This window comes from Lolium perenne, chromosome 7 (genome assembly GCF_019359855.2).
Source record: "Lolium perenne isolate Kyuss_39 chromosome 7, Kyuss_2.0, whole genome shotgun sequence".
Lineage (NCBI taxonomy): Eukaryota > Viridiplantae > Streptophyta > Magnoliopsida > Poales > Poaceae > Lolium > Lolium perenne.
The window spans coordinates 145497662-145523555 of NC_067250.2; the positions used below are offsets into that span (position 1 = coordinate 145497662).

At 42.4% G+C, this 25894-nt stretch overlaps 1 protein-coding gene across 1 annotated transcript; it reads left to right on the forward strand.

The window, feature by feature from the left end:
- The first annotated feature begins 5660 nt into the window (after positions 1-5660).
- Positions 5661-6059, forward strand: LOC139833730 (uncharacterized). The gene has a single exon (XM_071824076.1). It carries the CDS (start codon positions 5661-5663, stop codon positions 6057-6059), a length of 399 nt encoding a protein of 132 aa, XP_071680177.1.
- Positions 6060-25894: the final 19835 nt, after the last annotated feature.

Sequence of the window (25894 nt, forward strand, 5' to 3'; positions counted from 1 at the left end):
ATAAATACTAAGCATATGACAAGAATAACACCCAACATGACATGCCAAAGTCTATGCCACAGTCTAGACAAGCTCCTTTTGCATCACTATAGTCATAAAATATTTTACTCGTATCCAACACCAATCAACTTATTTGAAATAACTCTCAGAGATGAAATACATTATGGACCAGAGAGTAAAGAATACTAAAGTGTTTTGAACAAAATTCAAGTGAAAGAACAAGAGCTAAACGTAGTACCAGGAAACTAGAACACCCGCAGAATAATAACAATGAAAACTAGAGCGTTCTATGCAATTAAAAAGGAGCGGGTCTTTATCCAAAACAGATGTGCCAGGATCCAACATATGCTACAGCAAACTAAACTAAACTAAACTAAACTAAAAAACGCTCCAAGAACATCACATGGCGTATGAAGCAATAAAAATATAGCGCATAGAGAGATGACATGTTGCTTTATTGATGAAGAGGGGGTGCCTTGGGCATCCCCAAGCTTTGACACTTGTACCTCAGGAATATTTCTAGGGGTGTAGGGGCATCCCCAAGCTTGAGCTTTTGTCCATTCTTCATCTCATCACATCATTCTTATTTCCCTACACTTGAAAACTTTCTTCATACAAAACTTCACACAATTTTTCATTAGCAACATTAGTACAATCAAAATAAACAAATCCACTTGGGTTAAGTACTAACATATATCAAACATCTATCAATGCATAACCTACTGTAGCAACTTTCAAAAAGCTATTTGATCAAAAGAACTCAATAAGAAAGAGATTTAAGAGGCAAATGCAAATAATGCAGAAATCAGTCAAAACAGAACAGCAGGTAAAGATCGTTTTTTTTAATCCTCGGTTGCTTATCTCGAAAAGTAGTCAACTAACGAAAGTTAGATAATAACCTGGGGCATATGCATAAAAAATTAAAGATCACACATTCGCTCTGGCTATTTTTCTGAACTTTTATGGTAACAACACAGAATCTGTTTTCTGGACAGCAACTTCCCAAACACTACTTTCTTCCTATTAGAGGCTATTCTTGGCACAAAAACAAAATAAAAATGATAATGAGAGGTCATTACAGTAGTAATAACTTCCGAGACTCAACAAAAAGAAAACTTAGTGTAAATAAAACATGGGTTGTCTCCCATAAGCGCTTTTCTTTAACACCTTTCAACTAGGCGCAGTAAAAGTGTGAGCATCAAGTATTATTAAGTGAATAAGCATCAAGATCAATCAATTCCTATAAAACAAAACTTGTCAAAATAGGCACTTTAGATACCCCTAGAGATAATTCAACATGTAAGCCACTTTTAGTTGTACTAAAAGTTTTATCAATTTTTAGCATATGGGGTTTTGGTTTAGGTGCCTTGGGAACATACATAAATTTTAGCTCTTTTCCCACAAAAGCTTTCTCCTTCTTAAACCCAAGAGAGGAAAAGGTTGAACTTAAAGTTTGCATAGCCTCCTCTATTTTACCAATCTTAAGGTTTATACTATCATGGATATTGCTAACCTCTAAAACATTGATTCTTTTATTCATACTTTCCATAGATTCATTAATTTGGATAGAATTATCAAGGCAATTTGGCAAACTTTTCTCTAGAGAGCTTAGTATTTCTATAACATCCTCCAAAGTGTTTTCAGTTTTAACAACATTAGTAGGTGGAATTCCTATCAAGCTTTGAATTAAATTGCAGGCTTCCAAAGTGGGAGCACCCAGAAAATTACCTCCCGTGATCGAGAGTATCCAAAACATATCTATTGCAACTAGATAAACCAACATAAAATATTCTAAGGAGGATCATGGTAGAATATTTTTTTTGTATATCTATGATGATCATTACTTATTCTATAACAAGCATCTTTCAAACTTTCTCCCCCCTGTTGCTTAAAAGAACGAACCTCAACTTCAGGAATACTCATTTTAGCAAAACTAAAACTAAGCAACAGAAATAACAACTATAATAGAAACTAGCTTTTTGTTTTTTTGATATAAAGACAACTATAAAAGTAAACTAATTTTTGTGTGTTTTTGATATAATAAAGCAAAAGAAAAAGTAAACTCAGAAAACTATATCAAGTAAAGAGATTGGAGATGAGAGATTCCCTTGCAGAAATCCTCTGTCTCCCCGGCAACGGCGCCAGAGAAAGTCTTGATGGTGCTCCAGTGATGGCAGTGGTGGAAGCGGCCGGGAAATCTCAAGAGGAAGGTGTGATGAGCACAACAGTAAGTTTTCCCTCATTACGAAACCAAGGTTTAATCGATCAGTAGGTGAAAGGCGTGACTTTTGAAGGTGTTGTTGGCTGACTAGTGGTAGGGCGCACTACCGGCGTCAGCAACAACGTGGAACCTGCACACAACACAACCAAAGTACTTTGCCCCAACTTACAATGAGGTTGTCATTCTCACTGGTTTGGTAAACAGAAAGGATTAGATGTATCGAGTGGAAAGAGATGTTTTTAGAAAGTAAACAAAACATGATTGTAGTTGAATTCATCAGTAAAGGAAATAGGACCGGGCTCCACAGTGCACTAGAGGTGTCTCTCCATAAAGAAATAGCATGTTAGGTAAACAAATTCCAGCTGGGCAATTGATCGAATATCGACCAATGCATGGCAAGATGATTACTATGAGATTTGACATGGTCATTACAACAAACTACATAGAACGTAATCAAACTGCGTCTATGACTAATAATCCAACTTCAGGTTAGCGTCCGCACCCCTTCCAGTATAAAGTTGCAAGCAACATACTATCTCATTAGCAATGTGTGTAAAGTAAAGAATAGAATTACCCTCGGATAAAACATTATTGTTTTCTCCCTAGTAGCACAATCACATCTACAATCTTAGAAGTTATAAAGTCACTCTCCCATAAAACTAGAGGCATGAACCTACTATCGAGCATAAATACCCCCTCTTGGAGTCACAAGTGTCCACTTGGCCATAGTTTCTACTAGCAACGGAGAGCATGCAAGATCACAATAACATATGACATGAATATATAATCAATCGCAACATAGTATACAATATTCATCGGATCCCAACAAACCAAACATATAGGATTACATAATGATGATCTTGATCATGTAGGGCAGCTCACAAGATCGATACATGAAGCAAAAAGTGGAGAAGACAACCATCTAGCTAATGCTATAGACCCATAGTCCAGGGATGAACTACTCACGCATCACTTCGGAGGTGGGAATATGGCGATGTAGATGCCTCCGGCGATGATTTCCCCCTCCGGCAGGGTGCTCGGAAGAGCTTCAGAACCCGCCGAGATAGGTTCTGCGATGGCGGCCGTGACAGAACTTTTCGTGGATTGAGGCTTGGGTATCCAGGGTTTTCCCGAGAAGATGTAAAAATAGGCGGAGGATTTAGGTCGGTGCGGCGCCTGGTGGGCCTAGACCTATGATAGGCATGGGATAGGTCCATGCCGCGCCTAGGGGTGGTCTGGCCGCCCTGCTGCACCTCTTCGACCCTCCTCTGGAATTCTTCTTTGTTTCGGTAAAATATTGACTTCGGCTTTTGTTTATTCCAATTCGAGAATATTTCCTGTACAACTTTTCTGAAATACAAAAATAGCAGAAAACAGGGAACTGACACTATGGTATCTTGTTAATAGGTTACTGCCGGAAATCATGTAAAAGTGCAACGAAGTGTAAAAAAACATATATGAATTAGTGTAAAACAAGGATGGAGCATCAAAAATTATAGATACGTTTGAGACATATCAGCAGGCAGGAGCGCCAGAAGAGAAGAAGGGATCTTGACTACGAGGCAATTGACCGTGCTGCAAGCCGTCCTTATCAGTATGGAGATCAAGACGAATGATTTTAAAATGAGCGATTAGCCAGAAGTTGCAGCCGACAAGTTCGCCTCCCTCGGACGCCTCACCTGCCAGCTGCTGAACATTTAGTTGCCCCATGTTACTTGCATGTTTATATCGACCCAAAGGACAACATTGAGAAGGCATCGCATCTGCTCAAGGATTGTCGGCAGTTCCTCGATATTCAGAAGTTGTGCAAAGAATTGAGGTCCAACTCGGAAGCAATTGCGCACCCGATAAAAGAGGGTATAGCTACCTCTACCCAATCACATGAACATTCATACGTGCCAGCCGAAGTTTACCCCATATCTCGAGGACATGTGAACATGATTCACAAAGCCAGCGTTCCAAAAAGAGAATCCAAGAAGTTTTCGAGGGAGATAAAACCTGCAGAGGTGGCCATGGAAAGTGTGCCCAAATATATCGACTGGTTGTACCAAGGCATGGTCACGCTGCCCTAGTACTCGAAGCACAGATCGGAGGATACAACATGAGCAAGGTGTTCATGGATGGAGGAATTGGTCTAAATCTCCCTGTTTGCAAGCACAATGAAGGCGATGGGTATAACAGTCGATATGCTAAAGGAATCCGACACTGCTTTCCACGGCATCATTCCAACCCAACCCACACACCCTACAATTTCAGGAAGGAAAGACTTGAGTTCGAGGTAGTAGATTGGGAATCGCAGTACCACGCCATCCTCGGTCGACCAGCATTTGCGAAATTCATGGCAGTTCCTCATTATGCGTACTTAAAACTCAAGATGCCAGGCAATAATGGGACTACAATAACTGTTCATGAAAGTTTTTCTCGTTCCGATAATTGTGATAAGGATTTCCACAAGATCGCCTCCAAATTCGGAGTCAGGGAAGAGCTCAATCCACTAGACGTACTCACCGACCATACGCAGCCACCTGCCGATAATCGGAATACAAAGTCCAACGAGTTTGATGATGCCGAAGAAGCAAAGAAGCATCAAGTGCATCCCTCTGATCTGAAGAAAACAATCAATGCATCAGCCGATCTTACTATCGCATAGGAAGACACGCTCATCGATTTCCTCCGTGAGCGCTAGGAAATATTTGCATGGGAGTCATCCGACATGCTAAGTATTCCCAGGTAACTCGCTGAGCATGCCCTCAATATTGACCCTAAAGCCAAGCATGTACAGCAGACTACGTCATTTTTCAGAACCAAAAAGAAAAAACATCGGAGAAGAACTTAATCGGCTCCGTAAAGCTGGGTTTATTCGAAAGCTCTAAGAAGCCAAGTGGGTGGCTAATCTATTCATGGTGCCGAAGAAATATACAACAACTCTTCGTATGTGCATCGACTTCACGAGCCTCAACAAGCATTTGCCGAAGGATCATTTTGCGTTGCCGCGTATCGATCAAATAGTCGATTCCACGGCAGGCTGTGATCGCCTCTCCTTTCTATATGCTTACTCTGGATATAATCAAATCAAGCTCAAAGAAAAAGACCGGGAGTTAACATCATTTATTACACCGCACGGTGTTTATTTCTACAACGTCATGACTTTCGAGTAAAAAAACGTCGGGCGCAACCTATCAATGGTGTATGCAAGCCTGCCTCGGGGAGCAGATTGGCCGGAATATCGAGGTTTATATCGACGACATCATCGTCAAGATTTTTTTCCGCCACGCCAATCGATGACCCCCAAGAGACCTTCGACAACCTCGATCGTTACAAAATCAAGTTGAACCCGAAGAAACGCTTTTTCGGGGTACCATGAGGCCATGTACTCGAGTACTTTAATTCAGCTAGAGGAATAGAAGCTAATCCCTTTAAGATCAAGGCTATCCTCGACATGGAGCCACCAAGGAATTTGCAGCAGGTGCAACAGCTAGCAGGACGCGTAGCAGCTCTTAGCAGGTTCATTGCAAAATTAGGAGAAAAGGCCCTGCCCTTCTATCAATTAACGAAAAAATCAGAGAAGTTCGAGTGGATAGAAGAAGCACAAGACGCTTTCGACAATCTAAAGAAAGTCCTATTGACTTCCCCGGTCCTCGTTACTCCATACGATAGGGAGCCAATGCTAATCTATATCGCTGCAACCCGTCGAGTTGTTAGCACCGTGCTCATAGTCGAGCGCGTGGAAGCAGGGAAAGTTCACGGCATGCAATGCCCCGTATATTACCTCAGTGAAGTACTTACAACAGCAAAGCAGCGGTACCCGCACTACCAGAAGCTGGCGTATGCCGTATGAATGACATCACGAAATTACGACATTATTTCGCTGAGCATCCGATTATCGTTGTCACTGAAGCTCCACTCAAGAATATACTCACCAATCCAGATGCCACAGGTCGAGTATCTCATTGGGCCATCGAGTTAGCGTCACATGATATTTCCTATGTCAATCGAACATCTATCAAATCCCAGGTCCTCCCAGACTTCTTTGTCGATTGGATTCAGTCGCAAACTCCGGCTGCACCCGATATGTTGGGTTCATGGACCATGTACTTTGATGGTTCCAAGCGAAACACGGGCGCATGAGTAGGAGTAGTGTTAATCTCACCACAAGGTGACAAGATGAAGTACGTGCTAAGGATGAACTTCTCGCTACCAACAAACAATGAAGCAGAATACGAGGCATTATTGCATGGCATGCGTATGGCCAAAGCATGTGGCGCTACCCGTTTGGATATTTATGGAGATTCAACCCTCGTGGTCCAGTAGTCGATGAATTTGTGTGATGCCATCAGCGATAACATGATTGCTTATCGCCAAATGTATCAATCGATGGAAGCCAAGTTCGAAGGTTGTGAGTTAAAACATACCGGCAGAGCCAGCAACGAAGAAGCATATGCCTTGGTAAACATTGGTTCCACATGCTCCGCAATTCCAGATGGAGTATTTTATGAAGTAATTTATCAACGGTCTATCAAAGTCAAGACTTCGGCACCTCCTGAAAAGTCGACTACCGACTTGGGGGCTACACCCAAAGACGCTGCCGAAGATATTGTTGTTGGACCTAAACATCAAGTTCTACTCCTCGATCCCATGTGGAGTAAGCCTTTCCTGGCATATTTACTTTGAAAGGAGATACCAGATGATGCAGCGGAAGCTAGGCGCATCGCGCGTCGCTCTAAAGCATTCTTAGTAGTAGCTGGTGGACTTTACAAACGAAGTATCTCTGGTATATTCCAACAATGCATCGCCATCGAAGATGGAAAGGCCCTGTTGCGGGAGATACACGAAGGCACGTGTGGTCATCACGCAAGCAGTCGAGCACTTGTGGCTAAAGCTTTCAGAGCTGGGTTTTATGATCCTACAGCAGCAGCCGATGCAAGAGACTTGGTCAGGAAGTGCGACCCTTGTTAGTGTTTCGCACCGAAGCCACACGCCCCTGCTACGGACCTCATGACGATACCCTTGGCACGGCCTTTTGCGCAGTGGGGACTTGACCAGAGGTCGGACCTATGCCAAAGTCATCGCTAGGTGGCCATACCTATTTATTGGTAGCAGTCGACAAATTCACCAAGTGGATTGAGGCCATACCAGTAACAAATCAAACAACTACAACAGCTGTCAAATTTTTCAAAGGAATCACATGTCGCTTTGGTGTACCTCATAACATCATCACAGACAATGGAACCAACTTTGCTTCCAAGGAATTTCACAAATTCTATGAAGATCTCGGCATCAAACTCAGTTTTTCTTCGGTTTCACACCCCCAAACAAATGTTCAAGTAGAAAGGATCAATGGTTTAATCTGCGATGGCATCAAAAAGCGTCTCACAAAAGCAGCCGGGGCCTGGGTTGAAGAGTTACCATCAGTACTTTTGGAGCTTGCGAACTACACCAAATAGATTAAAGCAATATACTCCCTTCTTCCTTGTGCATAGAGCCAAAGTTGTTCTGCCTACCGACGTTCGCTTCGAAGCACCGCGGGTCGTTGAATATAATGAAAAAGCCTATGTTCAAGCATTGAAGGATGCTGTTGACCTTGTTAATGAAGCTCAAGATATTTCTTTAGCTAGAACAGTAGTGTATCAGCATGCGATACGAAATTATCACAGTCGAAGGGTGCGCACTAGAATTTTTGACGTATGCGACCTAGTACTACGCTTAAAATAGAAAGGACATCTGAAGCTCGAATCTCCATGGGAAGGACCTTATATCATTACCGAAATCATCCCAGGAGGAGCCTATTGCATCAAGAATACTACAACAGGACATGTGGAAGGCAACCCATGAAACGTTGCACAATTGCGACGATTTTATGCTTAGATCTCGTCTTTCTGCCCTTTTATTTTTTGCAATAAGGCTTCCTAGCCAATATCAGAATAATGTATAACCCAATTGCATATTATTAATAAAACTTCTGGCTCAGTCCATATAATTTTTATTTCACGTGAACAAACATTCGAGACCCCTTCAAAGTTATCGGCTACTATTATTCCCATCAGGAGCTCTTGTTTATCGACATATCACAGCTTACCCGGCAATACTCGGGGGCTGCAAGGTCTTTTGTGGTTTTCGTTAAGAGCCTCAGGGAACATGCGAGTGTTATAATTGATGAAAATCTTTATACAAAAATAAAAACTAGTATACTTCCACCAAGCCTTAGGGAACATGTGAGTGCTGCAATTAGTGGAAATTATATAAATAAGAAAGGCTTACGCCATTGCACCGCGTGATGAATCCAAATAGGTGCATGGTTCCCTCGTTTACTCGAGGGTTGTCACCAGTACAAAAATACGAATGGCCCAGCAAATATATTTGCGATTACTACAGGGTCGTCGAATGAGCAAACTGACTTGATCCCTCGATTGCCTTTGACAAACGAAATCTTCGGCTGGGCTTACGGTCCCTTCAAATATAAACGAAATTATCTACTCAATGCGATGTTATAAAAGAACATCGTCAGCATGAGGTGTTAAAAAAGCACATCGTCATTGCAATACAAGGTTATCTTCAAAAATAGAAGAGTAATTCAATTACAATAATTACAAAGCACACTATGTGCGAGGATATTAGAAAGTCTTTGTCATGATGAGGTTTCTTGGCCCGTCTGATTCCTCAAATCTCTCTCAGTACCTGCTTCCATCCTAGAGGTAACAATATAAGCAGGATGCCTGGCTACGGGGTAGTACTGGTCGAGTTTTACATTGGCATTAGCAATAGACTCTAAATCCAGGGTTGGATAACAAGCCAGCACAGAGGCAAATGCAAGTTCGGCTTCAACAAGAAGCTCCTTGCGTAACAAGGATTGAATTCTGGCAGGATTCTTGAATCGAGTCATTAATGCTGACAGAGTTTCAGGAGCCGAATCAAGAGGGAATATGGTCTTCCACACCATGGTCAGATGAGCATGGTACTTGTTGAAGTAATAATGTACTTTCTCTACTCGAAACTCAAACTTTGCCACAATTACGGCCTTCGATCTATTCGACCATAATGAGCACTTAGGGTGCGACATATCGGTCATGACTTCAATCTTCTCATGGACTCGCGTGTTTTCCTCTAATTCGTTGAAAGCAACGACTGTCGAAGATGGAGCGAAATCAAGTTATGAGAAGGTTTTTACAATTATGAGGGACAAAAAAACGTTGATTGCTTATAACTTAAGCTCTCAGTAGCTACGCGTAGACGATCTAGAGCATATTGTTCTACTGCTGTGGCAAACTCACTCTTCTTCTTCACCAATGCTGCCATGGCATGGAGTTCAACCATGTCTTTCTCCAATTGAGATATTCGATTGCGCAGTCGACGCACAAGTTCAGATTAATCAGCAGTTGCAGAGTTCAAAGAACTTTCGGCACGAGAAGAAGTTGAAGGCATCTGTAGCAAGTTGTTTAATATGCATTCTCAGAAAATCAACAAGGAGAAATTATCAAATTCAAGGAACTCCCATCAAAAGACATCAAAAGCTTTTCATTCAAAGACGAGGAACGATAAAAGTTGAGCGCTGGCAACAAAGCCAGCACAATTCATTACAAACCAAGAGGACGAGATAAATGTGTTCAAGGTACAACTAAAAGAGTTATAGACTCAAAGCGCATGAGTTTGCGCAGATGAGCTTGGAGCAGTGTCGGATGCAGATTTCTTCTTGTCGTCGTCGACTAACTTGAGGAGTTGGCTTGCGCATATACGTGCCGATTCATTGAAGAGGCCAAGATCGATAGGAGCACCATCTGCGTCTTCCGGTAACGCTTTGGTTAAATGCTCCAAATCGGATTTAAAGTCATGCCCCATCAGAAGTTGAAAGCAAGAACCCTCCGTAAAGGCGAGAGCGATGCTTCAATACCTCGATGGTGCCGCTGGAGTCGATGAAGAAAATATTTGCAAGCTCTCCAAGAGTCTTGTTCTGGTCCAACTTGGGGAACATCAACAAGAATAGCTATGATAAAGCTCCCTTGGCCTTCTTCAGAAGCTCCTGGATCAGTTCATTGGACTCCACGGCAAAAGAAAGAGCATCCGACATGGAATCCACTCTGAGCTTGTTGGTACGGTCGACAGGCATGTCGGCCCTACCTAAAAAATATTACGGGAAACAATTCATTACAAAGATAAAATATCACTAGGGAAGAAGAAATAAAAGGGGCGAAGGAGTTCTATCTAGCAAGATCTCAATGGATTTGCGAAGAGTGCCCTCCTTCTTGTAATCTTGGGCCGGAGGTTTAAGCTTCGACTACTCCTCCTCCTTCATCTTCTTCTTCAACTGCTTCAGCTCCTCCTTTAAGCTCGCTTTCTCTTTTTGAGCTTCGGCTGCCAGCCTATTTGCTTCCTGCAATTGATCAGTCGAAGACTTGGCAGCTTCACGGAGCTGAGCATTCTCTGCCTCCATACGAACGAACTGATCAGCAAAATCTACCACATTATCGACTGCGGCGTGAATTGGCTGCTGTTGACGCGTAAAGCACACGCCCGTTGGGAACCCCAAGTGGAAGGTGTGATTCGTACAGCAGCAAGTTTCCCTCAGTAAGAAACCAAGGTTTATCGAACCAGTAGGAGTCAAGGAGCACGTGAAGGTTGTTGGTGGCTGATGTCTACGGGAGCCTTTATTCTTGTAGACAGTGTTGGGCCTCCAAGAGCAGAGGTTTGTAGAACAGCAGCAAGTTTCCCTTAAGTGGATCACCCAAGGTTTATCGATCTCAGGGAGGAAGAGGTCAAAGATATCCCTCTCAAGCAACCCTGCAGCCACAAAGCAAGAAGTCTCTTGTGTCCCCAACACACCTAATACAATAGGTGCACTAGTTCGGCGAAGAGATAGTGAGATACGAATAATATGGATGAGTATGAGTGATAATAGCAATCCGAGTAAAATATGGCAGCGAGTAAACATTCAACAAAATAGTAAACAAACGGAGATTTGATGTTCGGAAGCAAGGCCCAGGGATCCTGCTTTCACTAGTGGACACTCTCAACAATGATCACATAATAGGACTACTCTACACCCTCTTGTTGGATGATGAACACCACTAACTGTGTAGGATTACACGAACCCTCAAAGCCGGAGTTAACAAGCTCCACAATGTTCAATGTTCATATTTAAATAACCTTAGAGTGTAAGATAGATCAACACAATCACACCGAGAACTAACATAGCATGCACACTGTCACCATCATACTATGAAGGAGGCATAGATCATATCAATACTAACATAGCAATAGTTAACTTCACAATCTACAAAAGATCACAATCATAGCATAAACCAAGTACTACGCGGTGCACACACTGTCACCATTACACCGCGGAGGAGGAATAGACTACTTTAATAACATCACTAGAGTAGCACATAGATAATATTCAACTTGATCACAAAGAGAGAGAGAGATGAACCACATAGCTACAGCGGAGCCCTCAGCCCCGGGGGTGAATTACTCCCTCCTCATCATGGAGGCAGCGATGGCGGTGAAGATGGCGGTGGAGACGGCGGTGGAGATGGCTCCGGGGGCAATTCCCCGTCCCGGCAGGGTGCCGGAACAGAGAGTTCTGTCCCCCGAATTGGACTTTCGCGATGGCGGCGGCTCTGGATGGTTTTCTCTGTTTTCGTCGAACTGGTCGATGTTTTTAGGTCAGGGACGAATATATAGGCGGAGAGTCGGAGTCGGAGGGTCAACGAGGCGACGACACCATAGGGGGGCGCGGGCCACCCCCAGGCCGCGCCGGCCTATGGTCTGGTGGGCCTGTGGCCCCCCTCTGGCGACTCTCGAGTGTTCTGGATGCTTCCGGGGATTCTAAGATCTTCGGCGTTAATTTCGTCCGATTCCGAGAATATTTCCTTACTAGGATTTCTGAAACCAAAAACAGCAGAAAACAGGAACTGGCCCTTCGGCATCTCGTCAATAGGTTAGTTCCGGAAAACGCATAAATATGACATAAAGTATGCATAAAACATGTAGATATCATCAATAATGTGGCATGGAACATAAGAAATTATCGATACGTTGGAGACGTATCAGCATCCCCAAGCTTAGTTTCTGCTCGTCCCGAGCAGGTAAACGATAAACAAAGATAATTTCTGGAGTGACATGCCATCACAACCTTGATCATACTATTTGTAAGCATATGTAGTGAATGCAGCGATCAAAACAATGTATATGACATGAGTTAACAAGTGAATCATATAGCAAAGACTTTTCATGAATAGTACTTCAAGACAAGCATCAATAAGTCTTACATAAGAGTTAACTCATAAAGCAATAATTCAAAGTAAAAGCATTGAAGCAACACAAAGGAAGATTAAGTTTCAGCGGTTGCTTTCAACTTATAACATGTATATCTCATGGATATTGTCAATGTAAAGTAATATAACAAGTGCAATATGCAAGTATGTAGGAATCAATGCACAGTTCACACAAGTGTTTGCTTCTTGAGATGGAGAGAAATAGGTGAACTGACTCAACAATAAAAGTAAAAGAAAGGTCCTTCAAAGAGGAAAGCATCGATTGCTATATTTGTGCTAGAGCTTTGATTTTGAAAACAAGAAACAATTTTGTCAACGGTAGTAATAAAGCATATGTATCATGTAAATTATTTCTTACAAGTTGCAAGCCTCATGCATAGTATACTAATAGTGCCCGCACCTTGTCCTAATTAGCTTGGACTACCGGGATTATCGCAATGCACATGTTTTAACCAAGTATCACAAAGGGGTACCTCTATGCCGCCTGTACAAAGGTCTAAGGAGAAAGCTCGCATTGGATTTCTCGCTATTGATTATTCTCAACTTAGACATCCATACCGGGACAACATAGACAACAGATAATGGACTCCTCTTTAATGCATAAGCATGTAGCAATAATTAATTTTCTCATATGAGATTGAGGATATATGTCCAAAACTGAAACTTCCACCATGGATCATGGCTTTAGTTAGCGGCCCAATGTTCTTCTCTAACAATATGCACGCTCTAACCATAAGGTGGTAGATCGCCCTTACTTCAGACAAGACGAACATGCATAGCAACTCACATGATATTCAACAAAGAGTAGTTGATGGCGTCCCCAGGAACATGGTTATCGCACAACGAGCAACTTAATAAGAGATAAAGTGCATAAGTACATATTCAATACCACAATAGTTTTTAAACTATTTGTCCCATGAGCTACATATTGTAAAGGTAGAGAATGGAAATTTAAAGGTAGCACTCAAGCAATTTACTTTGGAATGGCGGAGAAATACCATGTAGTAGGTAGGTATGGCGGACACAAATGGCATAGTGGTTGGCTCAAGTATTTTGGATGCATGAGAAGTATTCCCTCTCGATACAAGGTTTAGGCTAGCAAAGCTGTTTGAAACAAACACAAGGATGAAGCGGTGCAGCAAGACTCACATAAAAGACATATTGTAAACATTATAAGACTCTACACCGTCTTCCTTGTTGTTCAAACTCAATACTAGAAATTATCTAGACTTTAGAGAGACCAAATATGCAAACCAAATTTTAGCATGCTCTATGTATTTATTCATTAATAGGTGCAAAGCATATGATGCAAGAGCTTAAACATGAGCACAACAATTGCCAAGTATCACATTATCCAAGACATTTTACCAATTACTACATGTAGCATTTCCCGTTTCCAACCATATAACAATTAACGAAGCAGTTTCAACCTTCGCCATGAACATTAAAAGCTAAGAACACATGTGTTCATATGAACCAGCGGAGCGTGTCTCTCTCCCACACAAGCATTTATTCAAACAAAAACAAAAATAGAAACACACAGACGCTCCAAGTAAAGTACCTAAGATGTGACCGAATAAAAATATAGTTTCAAGAGAAGGAACCTGATAATTTGTCGATGAAGAAGGGGATGCCTTGGGCATCCCCAAGCTTAGATGCTTGAGTCTTCTTGAAATATGCAGGGATGAACCACCGGGGCATCCCCAAGCTTAGACTTTTCACTCTTCTTGATCGTAGTATATCATCCTCCTCTCTTGACCCTTGAAAACTTCCTCCACACCAAACTCGAAACAACTCATTAGAGGGTTAGTGCACAATCAAAATATACATGTTCAGAGGTGACATAATCATTCTTAACACTTCTGGATATTGCACAAAGCTACTGAAAGTCAATGGAATCGAAATATCCATCGAACATAACAAAACAGGCAATGCGAAATAAAAGGCAGAATCTGTCAAAACAGAACAGTTCGTATTGACGAATTTTATTGAGGCACCAGAATTGCTTAAATGAAAATGCTCAAATTGAATGAAAGTTGCGTACATATCTGAGGATCACTCACGTAAATTGGCATAATTTTCTGAGTTACCTACAGAGAATTTTGCCCAGATTCGTGATAGCAAAGAAATCTGTTTCTGCGCAGTAATCCAAATCTAGTATGAACCTTACTATCAACGACTTTACTTGGCACAACAAAACAGTAAACTAAGATAAGGAGAGGTTGCTACAGTAGTAAACAACTTCCAAGACACAAATATAAAACAAAGTACTGTAGCAAAATAACACATGGGTTATCTCCCAAGAAGTTCTTTCTTTATAGCCATTAAGATGGGCTCAGCAGTTTTAATGATGTACTCGCAAGAAATAGTATTCGAAGCAAAAGAGAGCATTAAGAGGCAAATTCAAAACAAATTTAAGTCTAACATGCTTCCTATGAAGAGGAACCTTGTACACAAATGAATTCATGAAGAACACAGTGACAAGCATAAGAGGATAAAACACGAGTAACTTCAAGATTCTCAACATAAAGAGGGGAAACTTAATATTATTGAAATGCGTATAACCATATTTCCCTCTCTCATAATAACTTTCAGTAGCATCATTGATGAAATCCACAATATACCCATCACTTAAAACATTCTTATCATGGTTCATATGCATAGAAGTATCATTAATTTTGGCATAAGAAGAGTTATTCTCATTAATAGTAATTGGAACAAGATTATTATCAAGAATTTGAACATGGTAAACAAGTTGCATATTAAAAGAATTGTTTTTGGTAATCCAATCATGACTATGACAAGTTTCATAAGGATATTTATAACCTATATCATAGCATTCTTTATAATAATCATCAAAGGTCGGAGGCACAGTGTCATCATAAGAAATAGAACAGTTGTCTTTCACAGTCGGTTTATCTATGACCATACCATCACTGTTATTAGAAGGAGATGTATCAAACACATAATGATCATTAGCAAAAGGATTTTCAAACACCTCTTCCCCAAGCTTAGAGCTTTCTATATCATTATGGGAGGAAGCATGGATAGCACTGATACTATGGCAATTATTATCATCATCGTTTTCAGAATTAGTTTCCCAGAGATTTGCAATATCAAAAGTAGTGTGCTCATTCAAATCTTGATCACTAATGTATGTAAAGGGAATAGGAAGATCATTGTATTCAGATTCATTGTCATAATAATCATTAGGAGCAACATACTTACGGTTACCTATCGTTATCTCATTCACGCGGGGATATGCCGTTACCTCTTTCTTTTTATTCCCCTTCTTCTTCTTCTTCATTCCCTTCTTCTTCCTCTTCTTCTCTTCCTTCTCCTCGTTCCCTTCTTTAGGAGGAAGAGGCTTGAAGGGTGGCTTGTCCGCATAACCTGATTTTCTTTCAGAAACAATAGAAGAAACTTGGGAGGATTCCTCCTTTTCATTAATTAGTTCAAAACACACAGCGGTCCTATCATATTTTGGCAAGGTGTCATCTTCTAAAATATTTTGTATGTAAGTAGTTGTATGGCTATTATCAATGCAATAAGAAAAACACCCATGCAGGACATCATCAATATCAAGATCACTCATATGTAACAAAGAGATTTTTCTCGATAGCTCTTCACACCACAAAAATAAAGTAAGTTCATCATGCTGATTAGGAGTAATTTCATCATCACAATACCAATTTGTAGCACTCATGGGGTTCAAATTATCATTGGAGGAGCATTGAAAATTAAAATGACCCACTCCGTGGCAAAGTTCACAAATAAAAGGATAGAGGGCACACACTTTTTTACCAAGATCATCTAGAGCCCTAAACCACTTTCTAGTTTTTTCATTAATATGATGGATACAATATTCATCTTTGATTTGATTAATTCCACAAGGTCTATGCATTCCACAAAAATTAACATGCTTATAGGAAATAGCATTCTTAGGAGTTTGAGCATGCTTATTGCAATAATTAACAACAATTTCATTCTTCATGCAAGCCTCTTTAAAAGGTTCATGATACTTATCAAAATTCTTCTTAGGCAATTCAAAATGAGAAGCAAAGGCTTTATAAAGATTTGCAGCAACTTGAGAGTCAAGACCATAGGTAGCACTCATATTTCGAAATTTATCGGTATCCATAAAAGCTTCAATGCATTCATAATCATAATTTATACCTGACTCTTTACCTTCATTGTTCTCCCATCCTTCAGCGTTCTCCTTAATCCGATCAAGAAGATCCCACCTAGCTTCAACCTCCTTGCTTGTGAAAGATCCCTCCGAACATGCGTCCAGATAGTCCTTGTGTTGTCCTGAAAGTCTTGCATAAAAATTGTTAACAATAACATTACGGGGGAGCTCATGAATGGGACATTTGAGCATTAGTGATTTCAATCTTCCCCACGCTTGAGAAATACTCTCTCCATCACAAGGATAAAAGTTATAAATATAATTCCTATCAATATGCACTTCATGAGGAGGATAAAATTTAGAATAAAAGAGAGGTACAATTTCCTCCCAACCAAGAGAATGACTATTCTCCAACAATTTATACCAATGCGCCGCTTTACCGTGCAATGACAGAAACAGAGAATAGCTTCTTCCTCACTTCATCCATAGAGATACCTGCACACTTGAATAACCCGCATAATTCATGCAAAAACAGTAAATGATCTCCAGGATGGACAGTTCCATCCCCTTCATAGCGGTTATCCATAACACGTTCAATAATTTTCATGGGTATCTTGAAAGAAGTACTTGCAGTAGGTGGATTTAAAATATCAGAAGCATCATTAGAGTTATCGCATATGGGAGATAAAGCATTATCAGAGCAAAATATTTCTTCAAAAGCTGAAGAGCAAAAAAGATTATTTTTATATAAACTAGCTTCCCCAAGTTTAGACTTGTTCATAGCATTAGTAGTGATTGCGTTCATACTAATAACATTGCTACTAGCATGCAATTGAGGCTCCATAGGTTCTTTAATTTTCGCATCACACAATTCATGTCCTAACTTAGGAAATAGATCAAAAAGCTCATAGTTGTATTCCATTATGCCTAACTAGTGTAAACAAGAAACAAAAAGTTGCAATTGCAGGATCTAAAGGAAATAGCTTCGAGCAAAAACACAATGGCACCAGAAAAGTACTGTTACCTGGAACCGGAGTATGAGTGCCTTTTACCTTTCCTCCCCGGCAACGGCGCCATAAAAGTGCTTGATGTCTACGGGAGCCTTTATTCTTGTAGACAGTGTTGGGCCTCCAAGAGCAGAGGTTTGTAGAACAGCAGCAAGTTTCCCTTAAGTGGATCACCCAAGGTTTATCGATCTCAGGGAGGAAGAGGTCAAAGATATCCCTCTCAAGCAACCCTGCAGCCACAAAGCAAGAAGTCTCTTGTGTCCCCAACACACCTAATACAATAGGTGCACTAGTTCGGCGAAGAGATAGTGAGATACGAATAATATGGATGAGTATGAGTGATAATAGCAATCCGAGTAAAATATGGCAGCGAGTAAACATTCTACAAAATAGTAAACAAACGGAGATTCGATGTTCGGAAGCAAGGCCCAGGGATCCTGCTTTCACTAGTGGACACTCTCAACAATGATCACATAATAGGACTACTCTACACCCTCTTGTTGGATGATGAACACCACTAACTGTGTAGGATTACACGAACCCTCAAAGCCGGAGTTAACAAGCTCCACAATGTTCAATGTTCATATTTAAATAACCTTAGAGTGTAAGATAGATCAACACAATCACACCGAGAACTAACATAGCATGCACACTGTCACCATCATACTATGAAGGAGGCATAGATCATATCAATACTAACATAGCAATAGTTAACTTCACAATCTACAAGAGATCACAATCATAGCATAAACCAAGTACTACGCGGTGCACACACTGTCACCATTACACCGCGCAGGAGGAATAGACTACTTTAATAACATCACTAGAGTAGCACATAGATAATATTCAACTTGATCACAAAGAGAGAGAGAGATGAACCACATAGCTACAGCGGAGCCCTCAACCCCGGGGGTGAATTACTCCCTCCTCATCATGGAGGCAGCGATGGCGGTGAAGATGGCGGTGGAGACGGCGGTGGAGATGGCTCCGGGGGCAATTCCCCGTCCCGGCAGGGTGCCGGAACAAAGAGTTCTGTCCCCCGAATTGGACTTTCGCGATGGCGGCGGCTCTGGATGGTTTTCTCTGTTTTCGTCGAACTGGTCGATGTTTTTAGGTCAGGGACGAATATATAGGCGGAGAGTCGGAGTCGGAGGGTCAACGAGGCGACGACACCATAGGGGGGCGCGGGCCACCCCTAGGCCGCGCCGGCCTATGGTCTGGTGGGCCTGTGGCCCCCCTCTGGCGACTCTCGGGTGTTCTGGATGCTTCCGGGGATTCTAAGATCTTCGGCGTTGATTTCGTCCGATTCCGAGAATATTTCCTTACTAGGATTTCTGAAACAAAAACAGCAGAAAACAGGAACTGGCCCTTCGGCATCTCGTCAATAGGTTAGTTCCGGAAAACGCATAAATATGACATAAAGTATGCATAAAACATGTAGATATCATCAATAATGTGGCATGGAACATAAGAAATTATCGATACGTCGGAGACGTATCAGTGGCGGAGTGTAGTGCGGCGCAACACCAGGGATTCCGGCGCCAACGTGGAACCTGCACAACACAATCCAAATACTTTGCCCCAACTTAACAGTGAGGTTGTCAATCTCACCGGCTTGCTGTAACAAAAAATTAAATGTATGGTGTGGAAAATGATGTTTGTATGTGAAGAACAGTAAAGAACAATGTTTGCAGTAGATTGTATTCAGATGTAAAAGAATGGACCGGGGTCCACAGTTCACTAGTGGTGTCTTTCCAATAAGATAAAGCATGTTGGGTGAAAAAATTACAGTTGGGTAATTGACAAATAAAGAGGGCATAACAATGCACATACATATCATGATGAGTAGTGTGAAATTCAATCGGGCATTACGACAAAGTACATAGACCGCTATCCAGCATGCATCTATGCCTAAAAAGTCCACCTTCAGGTTAGCATCCGCACCCCTTCCAGTATTAAGTTGCAAACAATAGACAATTGCATTAAGTATGGTGCGTAATGTAATCAACACAAATATCCTTACACAAAGCATTGATAATTTATCCCTAGTGGCAACAGCACATCCACAACCTTAGAACTTTCTGTCACTGTCCCAGATTTAATGGAGGCATGAACCCACTATCGAGCATAAATACCCCCTCTTGGAGTTACAAGTATCAACTTGGCCAGAGCCTCTACTAGCAACGGAGAGCATGCAAGATCATAAACAACACATATATGATAGATTGATAATCAACATAACATAGTATTCCATATTTATCGGATCCCAACAAATACAACATGTAGCATTACAAATAGATGATCTTGATCATGATAGGCAGCTCACAAGATCTAACAATGATAGCACAATGAGGAGAATACAACCATCTAGCTACTGCTATGGACCCATAGTCCAGGGGTGAACTACTCACACATCAATCCGGAGGCGATCATGGTGATGAAGAGTCCTCCGGGAGATGATTCCCCTCTCCGGCAGGGTGCCGGAGGCGATCTCCTGAATCCCCCGAGATGGGATTGGCGGTGGCGGCGTCTCTGGAAGGTTTTCCGTATCGTGGCTCTCGGTACAGGGGTTTTCGCGACGATGGCTTTAAGTAGGTGGAAGGGCAGGGTTGGAGGCGGCGCGAGGGGCCCACACCATAGGGTGGCGCGGGCCCCACCCAGGCCGCGCGGCCCTGTGGTGTCAGCGCCTCGTCGCCCCACTTCGTAATCCCTTCGGTCTTCTGGAAGCTTCGTGGAAAAATAAGACCCTGGGCGTTGATTTCGTGCAATTCCGAGAATATTTCCTTTGTAGGATTTCTGAAACCAAAAACAGCAGAAAACAGCAACTGGCTCTTCGGCATCTTGTCAATAGGTTAGTGCCGGAAAATGCATAATAATGACATAAAGTGTGTATAAAACATGTGAGTATCATCATAAAAGTAGCATGGAACATAAGAAATTATAGATACGTTTGAGACGTATCAGGTGCAATAGAGGAATGGAAGGAGTATGTAAAAATGTGCTACAAGACTATCATAACAAATACTCGGCTTCGACCAGCCAACAATCGGCTCGGGGGCTGCTGGGTGCGGATTATTAAAAGGAAAAAACACTTACATGATCGCTCAATGATGGAGGAATGGAAGCGCTTGCTGAAGGAGAAACGGAAGAAGCTTTGACCTTGGCCACAACATTCCTTGGAAGAAGAGCAACAGTTGTTTCATCTTCGGGAGATATGGGCATCGATTCCTTCGTCGATTCTGGCTTGTCAGAGCTAATCTTCGTCTTTTTCATAGGAGGAAGGTTTGTGTCTCCATCAGAACTATTCAAGAAGCATGGAACATGATAAGATGAAGATTACCAGAAAGTATTAAGGAAGAAACATAAGGAAAATGAACTTACGAATTTTACATCAAATCATCTTCGTCGGCGAAGAAACCTGATGATCTCTTTGGAGCTGGGGGAGCTAAAGCTTCACGAGAAGGTGCGTCGGGAGGACTTACATTAGCATCATCATCATTGCGCCCGCTAGGGCTCGACTGTGCTGTTTCAATCAAGTCATCATCGACTCTCCTGCGATGCTTGGAAGCAAGAAGTGCGACATCTTCATGATCTTCATCACCCGAAACATCGCTATTTTCGATCACATCGGGGTTATCCTCGGTTTCTTCAGACATGTCATCATCTTCAAGAGCTGCTCCACTCTCGGGTGCTGGAGGATAGAACGGTGCGAGAGTAGAAGGCTGTTAAGACAAAGAGAAAGTGTTAGTTTTGAGTGCAAAGAGTGAAATTGATTGCAAGATTATTAAGTAACAAAAATTACCATGGAAAGGAGATGAAGAATGCCATAAGGGGATTGAGCTGACGTCATGGCTATGGTGTCTTCTTGGCGGAAGCGTGTCAGGCGTCTCACTTCATCCCGAAGTTCGCTCTCTGTGAAGTCAGCCAAGTTGATCCGTGTCTTGTCGTTGGGGCCAATGTACATCCAAAGTTGTTGACTTCTCAATATCACTGGTTGCACCCGGTGCTTCAGAAACAGAGCAACAAGTTTGGTTCCACACATTGTTTGACCTCCTGCACTCTTCAGATCTAAGGTCCTTTTGTACAGTTGGTCGACCACCTCGCTCTCTTTGGTAGTCAAAGCGTTCTGCATAGACTTCTTCGGCACTGCCTCGAGAACATATTCAAATGGCGGCGGGTTGGAGCGATGGCCTATCGCTGGGTCGTCCCTGATATAGAACCATTTTTGTCGCCAGCCCTGGATAGATTCCCTCATCGGAAAGTTAAAGTACTTGACATCTTTCCTTATGATGAAACCGAATCCGCCAACAACGTGAGGACCTTGGCCTCTGCTGTGGCGCATGACAAAGAAAATTTTCTGCCAAAGACCCCAGTGGGGGTCAATGCCGAGGAAAGCTTTGCAGACGGTGATGAAAATTGCGAGGTGGAGAATGGAGTTTGGGGTCATTTGCCAAAGCTGAATCCCATAGGAGAAAAGAATGCAACGGAGGAACTCGTGGGCTAGGAGAGATATCCCGTGGTGCAAAAAGGCAGAAAACATGATGGTGAAGCCCTTGGGAGGCTTTGGGCGAGAGACAGAACCTGGATGAAAGAAATTTGACTTATTGGAATAGATGAGCCCCAGCGTCTTCAACTTGTTCTTGTCACGCTTCGAGATGGAGGAGGCCGTACAGTCGAGATTGGCGGCTGCGCCCGCTTTGCGGGATGCGGAGGGTGATTTGGCTCTGACAGTGCTTGCAGTGGCACCAGAGCTAGCGGTCATCCTCTTCTTGCGCATGACAGCAAGGGAGCTCTTGGATGCATAGGAGATGGTGAGACAAAGGCAATGAAGAATATGAGCAGTGCGGCGGGGGTGAAAAGTTAAAACTAAATGCTCCCCTTTTATAATGAAGAATTGTTATGAATAGTGGCCGTTGAATCCGCATTGAGGGGAAGTGGACGAGAATCTAGCTGCACACATGTCAAGAAGGGAGAGAAACCGGCGGCCCATTACCCCCACTACGCATAATAATCGAGGAAACGCCTCGTTCAACGCGCAAGGATCACTCATTTCCTAACTGGCCGCACATATATAGGGTGGGCCTGTTAGGTCATGTCTTGTCAATCGAGCCGTCGCAGAGGCCACATCACTAATGATGTCATCAAAATTATCGGCTCCTCATTTATAAAGCATACGAAGTAATCTACAGCATTGGACTACTCGACTTGAGTCTACGCACCGTTGCAAGCATCCGTCCCTAGACTCGGGGATTACTCCCATGGAGAGGACTGGACGCGCACCCGATATCAAGCAAATTCAACTTCAAAATAATGAAGAGCGACCAATTATTTCCAACAGTTAAGGATATTCGGATGAAAACAGTTATAGTCCCTACCCAAAGCTTTACTTCGGCCAGTCACTCGGGGGCTACTGATGTGGGCATTACGCTTTGGGTACTTGATATTAGACTACCTCCTCCGGCCCCTAGGGGCCCATGATGATTTCCCAACAGTCAAGGTGGGCCTATACGTCGGTTCCAACAAAGAGAGATATCAAAAGATGGATTCTTTACGAACAAGGCAAGAAGACACCGTAAAAGGAAAGACTAGAATAGATCTCGTTGTAACCTAGTCGAGTTCGGACAAGACTCTCGGGACCTGGCCTGCTATATAAAGGCCAGGAGAGGGCCTATCGAAAAACAACTTCAATAGGTAGAACCACCGCAAGTCAGAGCTAGAAACCTAGAATCCTTGCCTCTCGGCGAGACAACCAACACAGCCTATCGGACAAGCATGAAGGAAGGGTTTTACCTCATCGAGGGCCCCGAACCTGGGTAAATCTCTCTCCCCGTTTGTTTGGTATCCGATGTCTCATGCTAGCCTGCAGGATTCTATCAACCCTAAGCCCCTCATGGTGGGCATTGCCGGGGAGCACCCTCGTCATGTAGGCTTTCGTACAATGAGTTGAATCCGAGGTAGGTTAGGGGTAGCTCGACAATGGGGCTACCTAGCAGCTCCATGGTCGGTTCCACATCCACCGAAGCACATCGGATTAGTGTGGCGGTGCTTTTGGTGTAATTGATGCATAACCCAGTTGTGCGTCCGAAGAGCTTCAAAAACTCTTTGAATGCCTTAGCTTCCTCCAAGAGAGGATGACAGAATAGGATCATGTCGTTTGCATATAGCTATATCGATGGTAGCATGCGTCACGGGTGGAGCTGTCGTAGCACACCTAGCTCAGTGGTGCGACAAAACGTGCCTCCCATAGCGTCGACGGCGAGGACGAACATCTATGGGGATAGCAGGCTGATTCCACATCGAGGGCCTGGTTCTGCGTTGAGGAGTACTCTGGTGTTTGCAGATACAAGAAGAATTGCCAACCAATCTAGAACCGATCCCCAAAGCTATACCGCTAGAGCGCTTCGAAGAGGAAGGGACAAGATAAAAAATCGAATGTGCGAGCCAAGTCCATCTTGATTAGAACTCGTGAGTCTCCTAGTTGATGCAGTAGGCGAGCGGATTGACACGCCCGGAAAAAAAATGCCGTGGAGGATGCGGCCGCCGATGAACACATTCCATACGGGACTGACCAGATCGTCGATTCTAGGGGATATCCGTAGGAGAGGACCTTGGCGAAGAGCTTGGCCACCACATGGATGAGGCTTATAGGACCAAAATCCCTTAGCGGATGATCAACCAAAGCGCTTTTCGCTACATGACTATGCATCCCATAAAGCCCAACTCCGAACCAAGATCGAAAGTTAATCACCTCAATGTCTAGCTCCTTAATGAAGTTCCGGGGTAAATGTAGCGGATCATGAAAGTTTTGAGTAAGTGGTTCAGGCTCAACCACAACAACATAGAGGGACTCGAGCTGATCTAGAACAAAATATGACGGCGTGACGAAGGCCTCATCATGGGCTCATCATTGATTATAAAGAGTGTTAGAGTTTTGTTTTGATTATGTGGGTGTTGAATAAGATACCCTAATGCCACGCTTTTTGTTTATTTGTTTATGCTTCGAACCTTCCAAGTGTTCACTAGAAGAATTCGAATAATTTGTTTATGCTTCGAACCTTCCAAGTGTTTCTCGGCAGGCACTCTTAATTGAAGTCTTGCCTGTCTTAATGAAATTTCTGTTTTAGTTGTCTTGGCATACAAAAGCATATGATTATCTCTCCTACTATATATATGCTAAGCTTTCAGGTGAAAGAAGTGTGAGTTATCTTGGACAATCGACCCTATGTGAACTGACATTCTCATTATTTCGATTTCAATTCCAGTTCATTATGATTTTAGTTCTAGCTCAAGGATGATTAAGGTTTGAGCTTGGGCATTTTGATAAGGGCATTTACAGTCATTTTTATCTTCGTTCAAACCGGACAATTCTGAAGATATTGATGAGATGATTACTTAGACCTGCCATCAATCACTAATTATTTCATAGATATGCAATATTTTTGGCGATTTGTTTCTTTGCAAAGAGGACACTTTATGATGATATCTAATCATATATGTAAACAATCACGTGATTGGGGAAAGCCCAAGTCAACAAGACTCTACTAAGTGTTGGTGGATCCGTGAGATCAGGCCAAGCAACTTTCGAGAAGGTCCACACAATTTTTTTGCAACATAAGACCTCCAAAACCCTACACTCGTTCACCGCATATAAGAAGAGATCAAACCATACCCACCAAAAGAGTACCGATAAAGATCTGCCGCTGCCATCACCACCATCTCCATAGCCATTTCCCTAGCGTTCTCCATTGCCGTTCATACTTGTACTATTTATTCCTTCGTGATTGGCGAGATTACAAGACTATTTTTATTCAAATATAAGGATTTTAATACAACATTTTATGACGGTTGATCTAATCATGCGTGTTGTCCTAACAGGTTGAGAGCTAGGGCCTAGCCTCGCATCACACATTGAAATGAGATTCTTGGTGTAATCTATTGCTTTATGTTTCATCTATATTGTCTCTTATCTTTGCCTCGATTGTAGGACTTTCCTCATACCCAAGACCCCCGAAGATCCGTAAAGGCCTAGGAATTTGTAGGGAAGATTTGTCAGCTACCCTTGTGGGAGTAAAGAAGAGTAAGTTAGTCGAATATTTTTATCTAGGGAGTAGAGGTGACGTCACAAAGTCTGGTCGTGATTGCATTTTTGTATCACTAGCTTGTCAATATCTTAGTTTGATTAACGTCTACCTTGACCTATTTCAAGAATACCCATTTTCAGGAACCATATCTTAGCCAAACGAACAGATCGTGCTCATTGCGTTCAGAG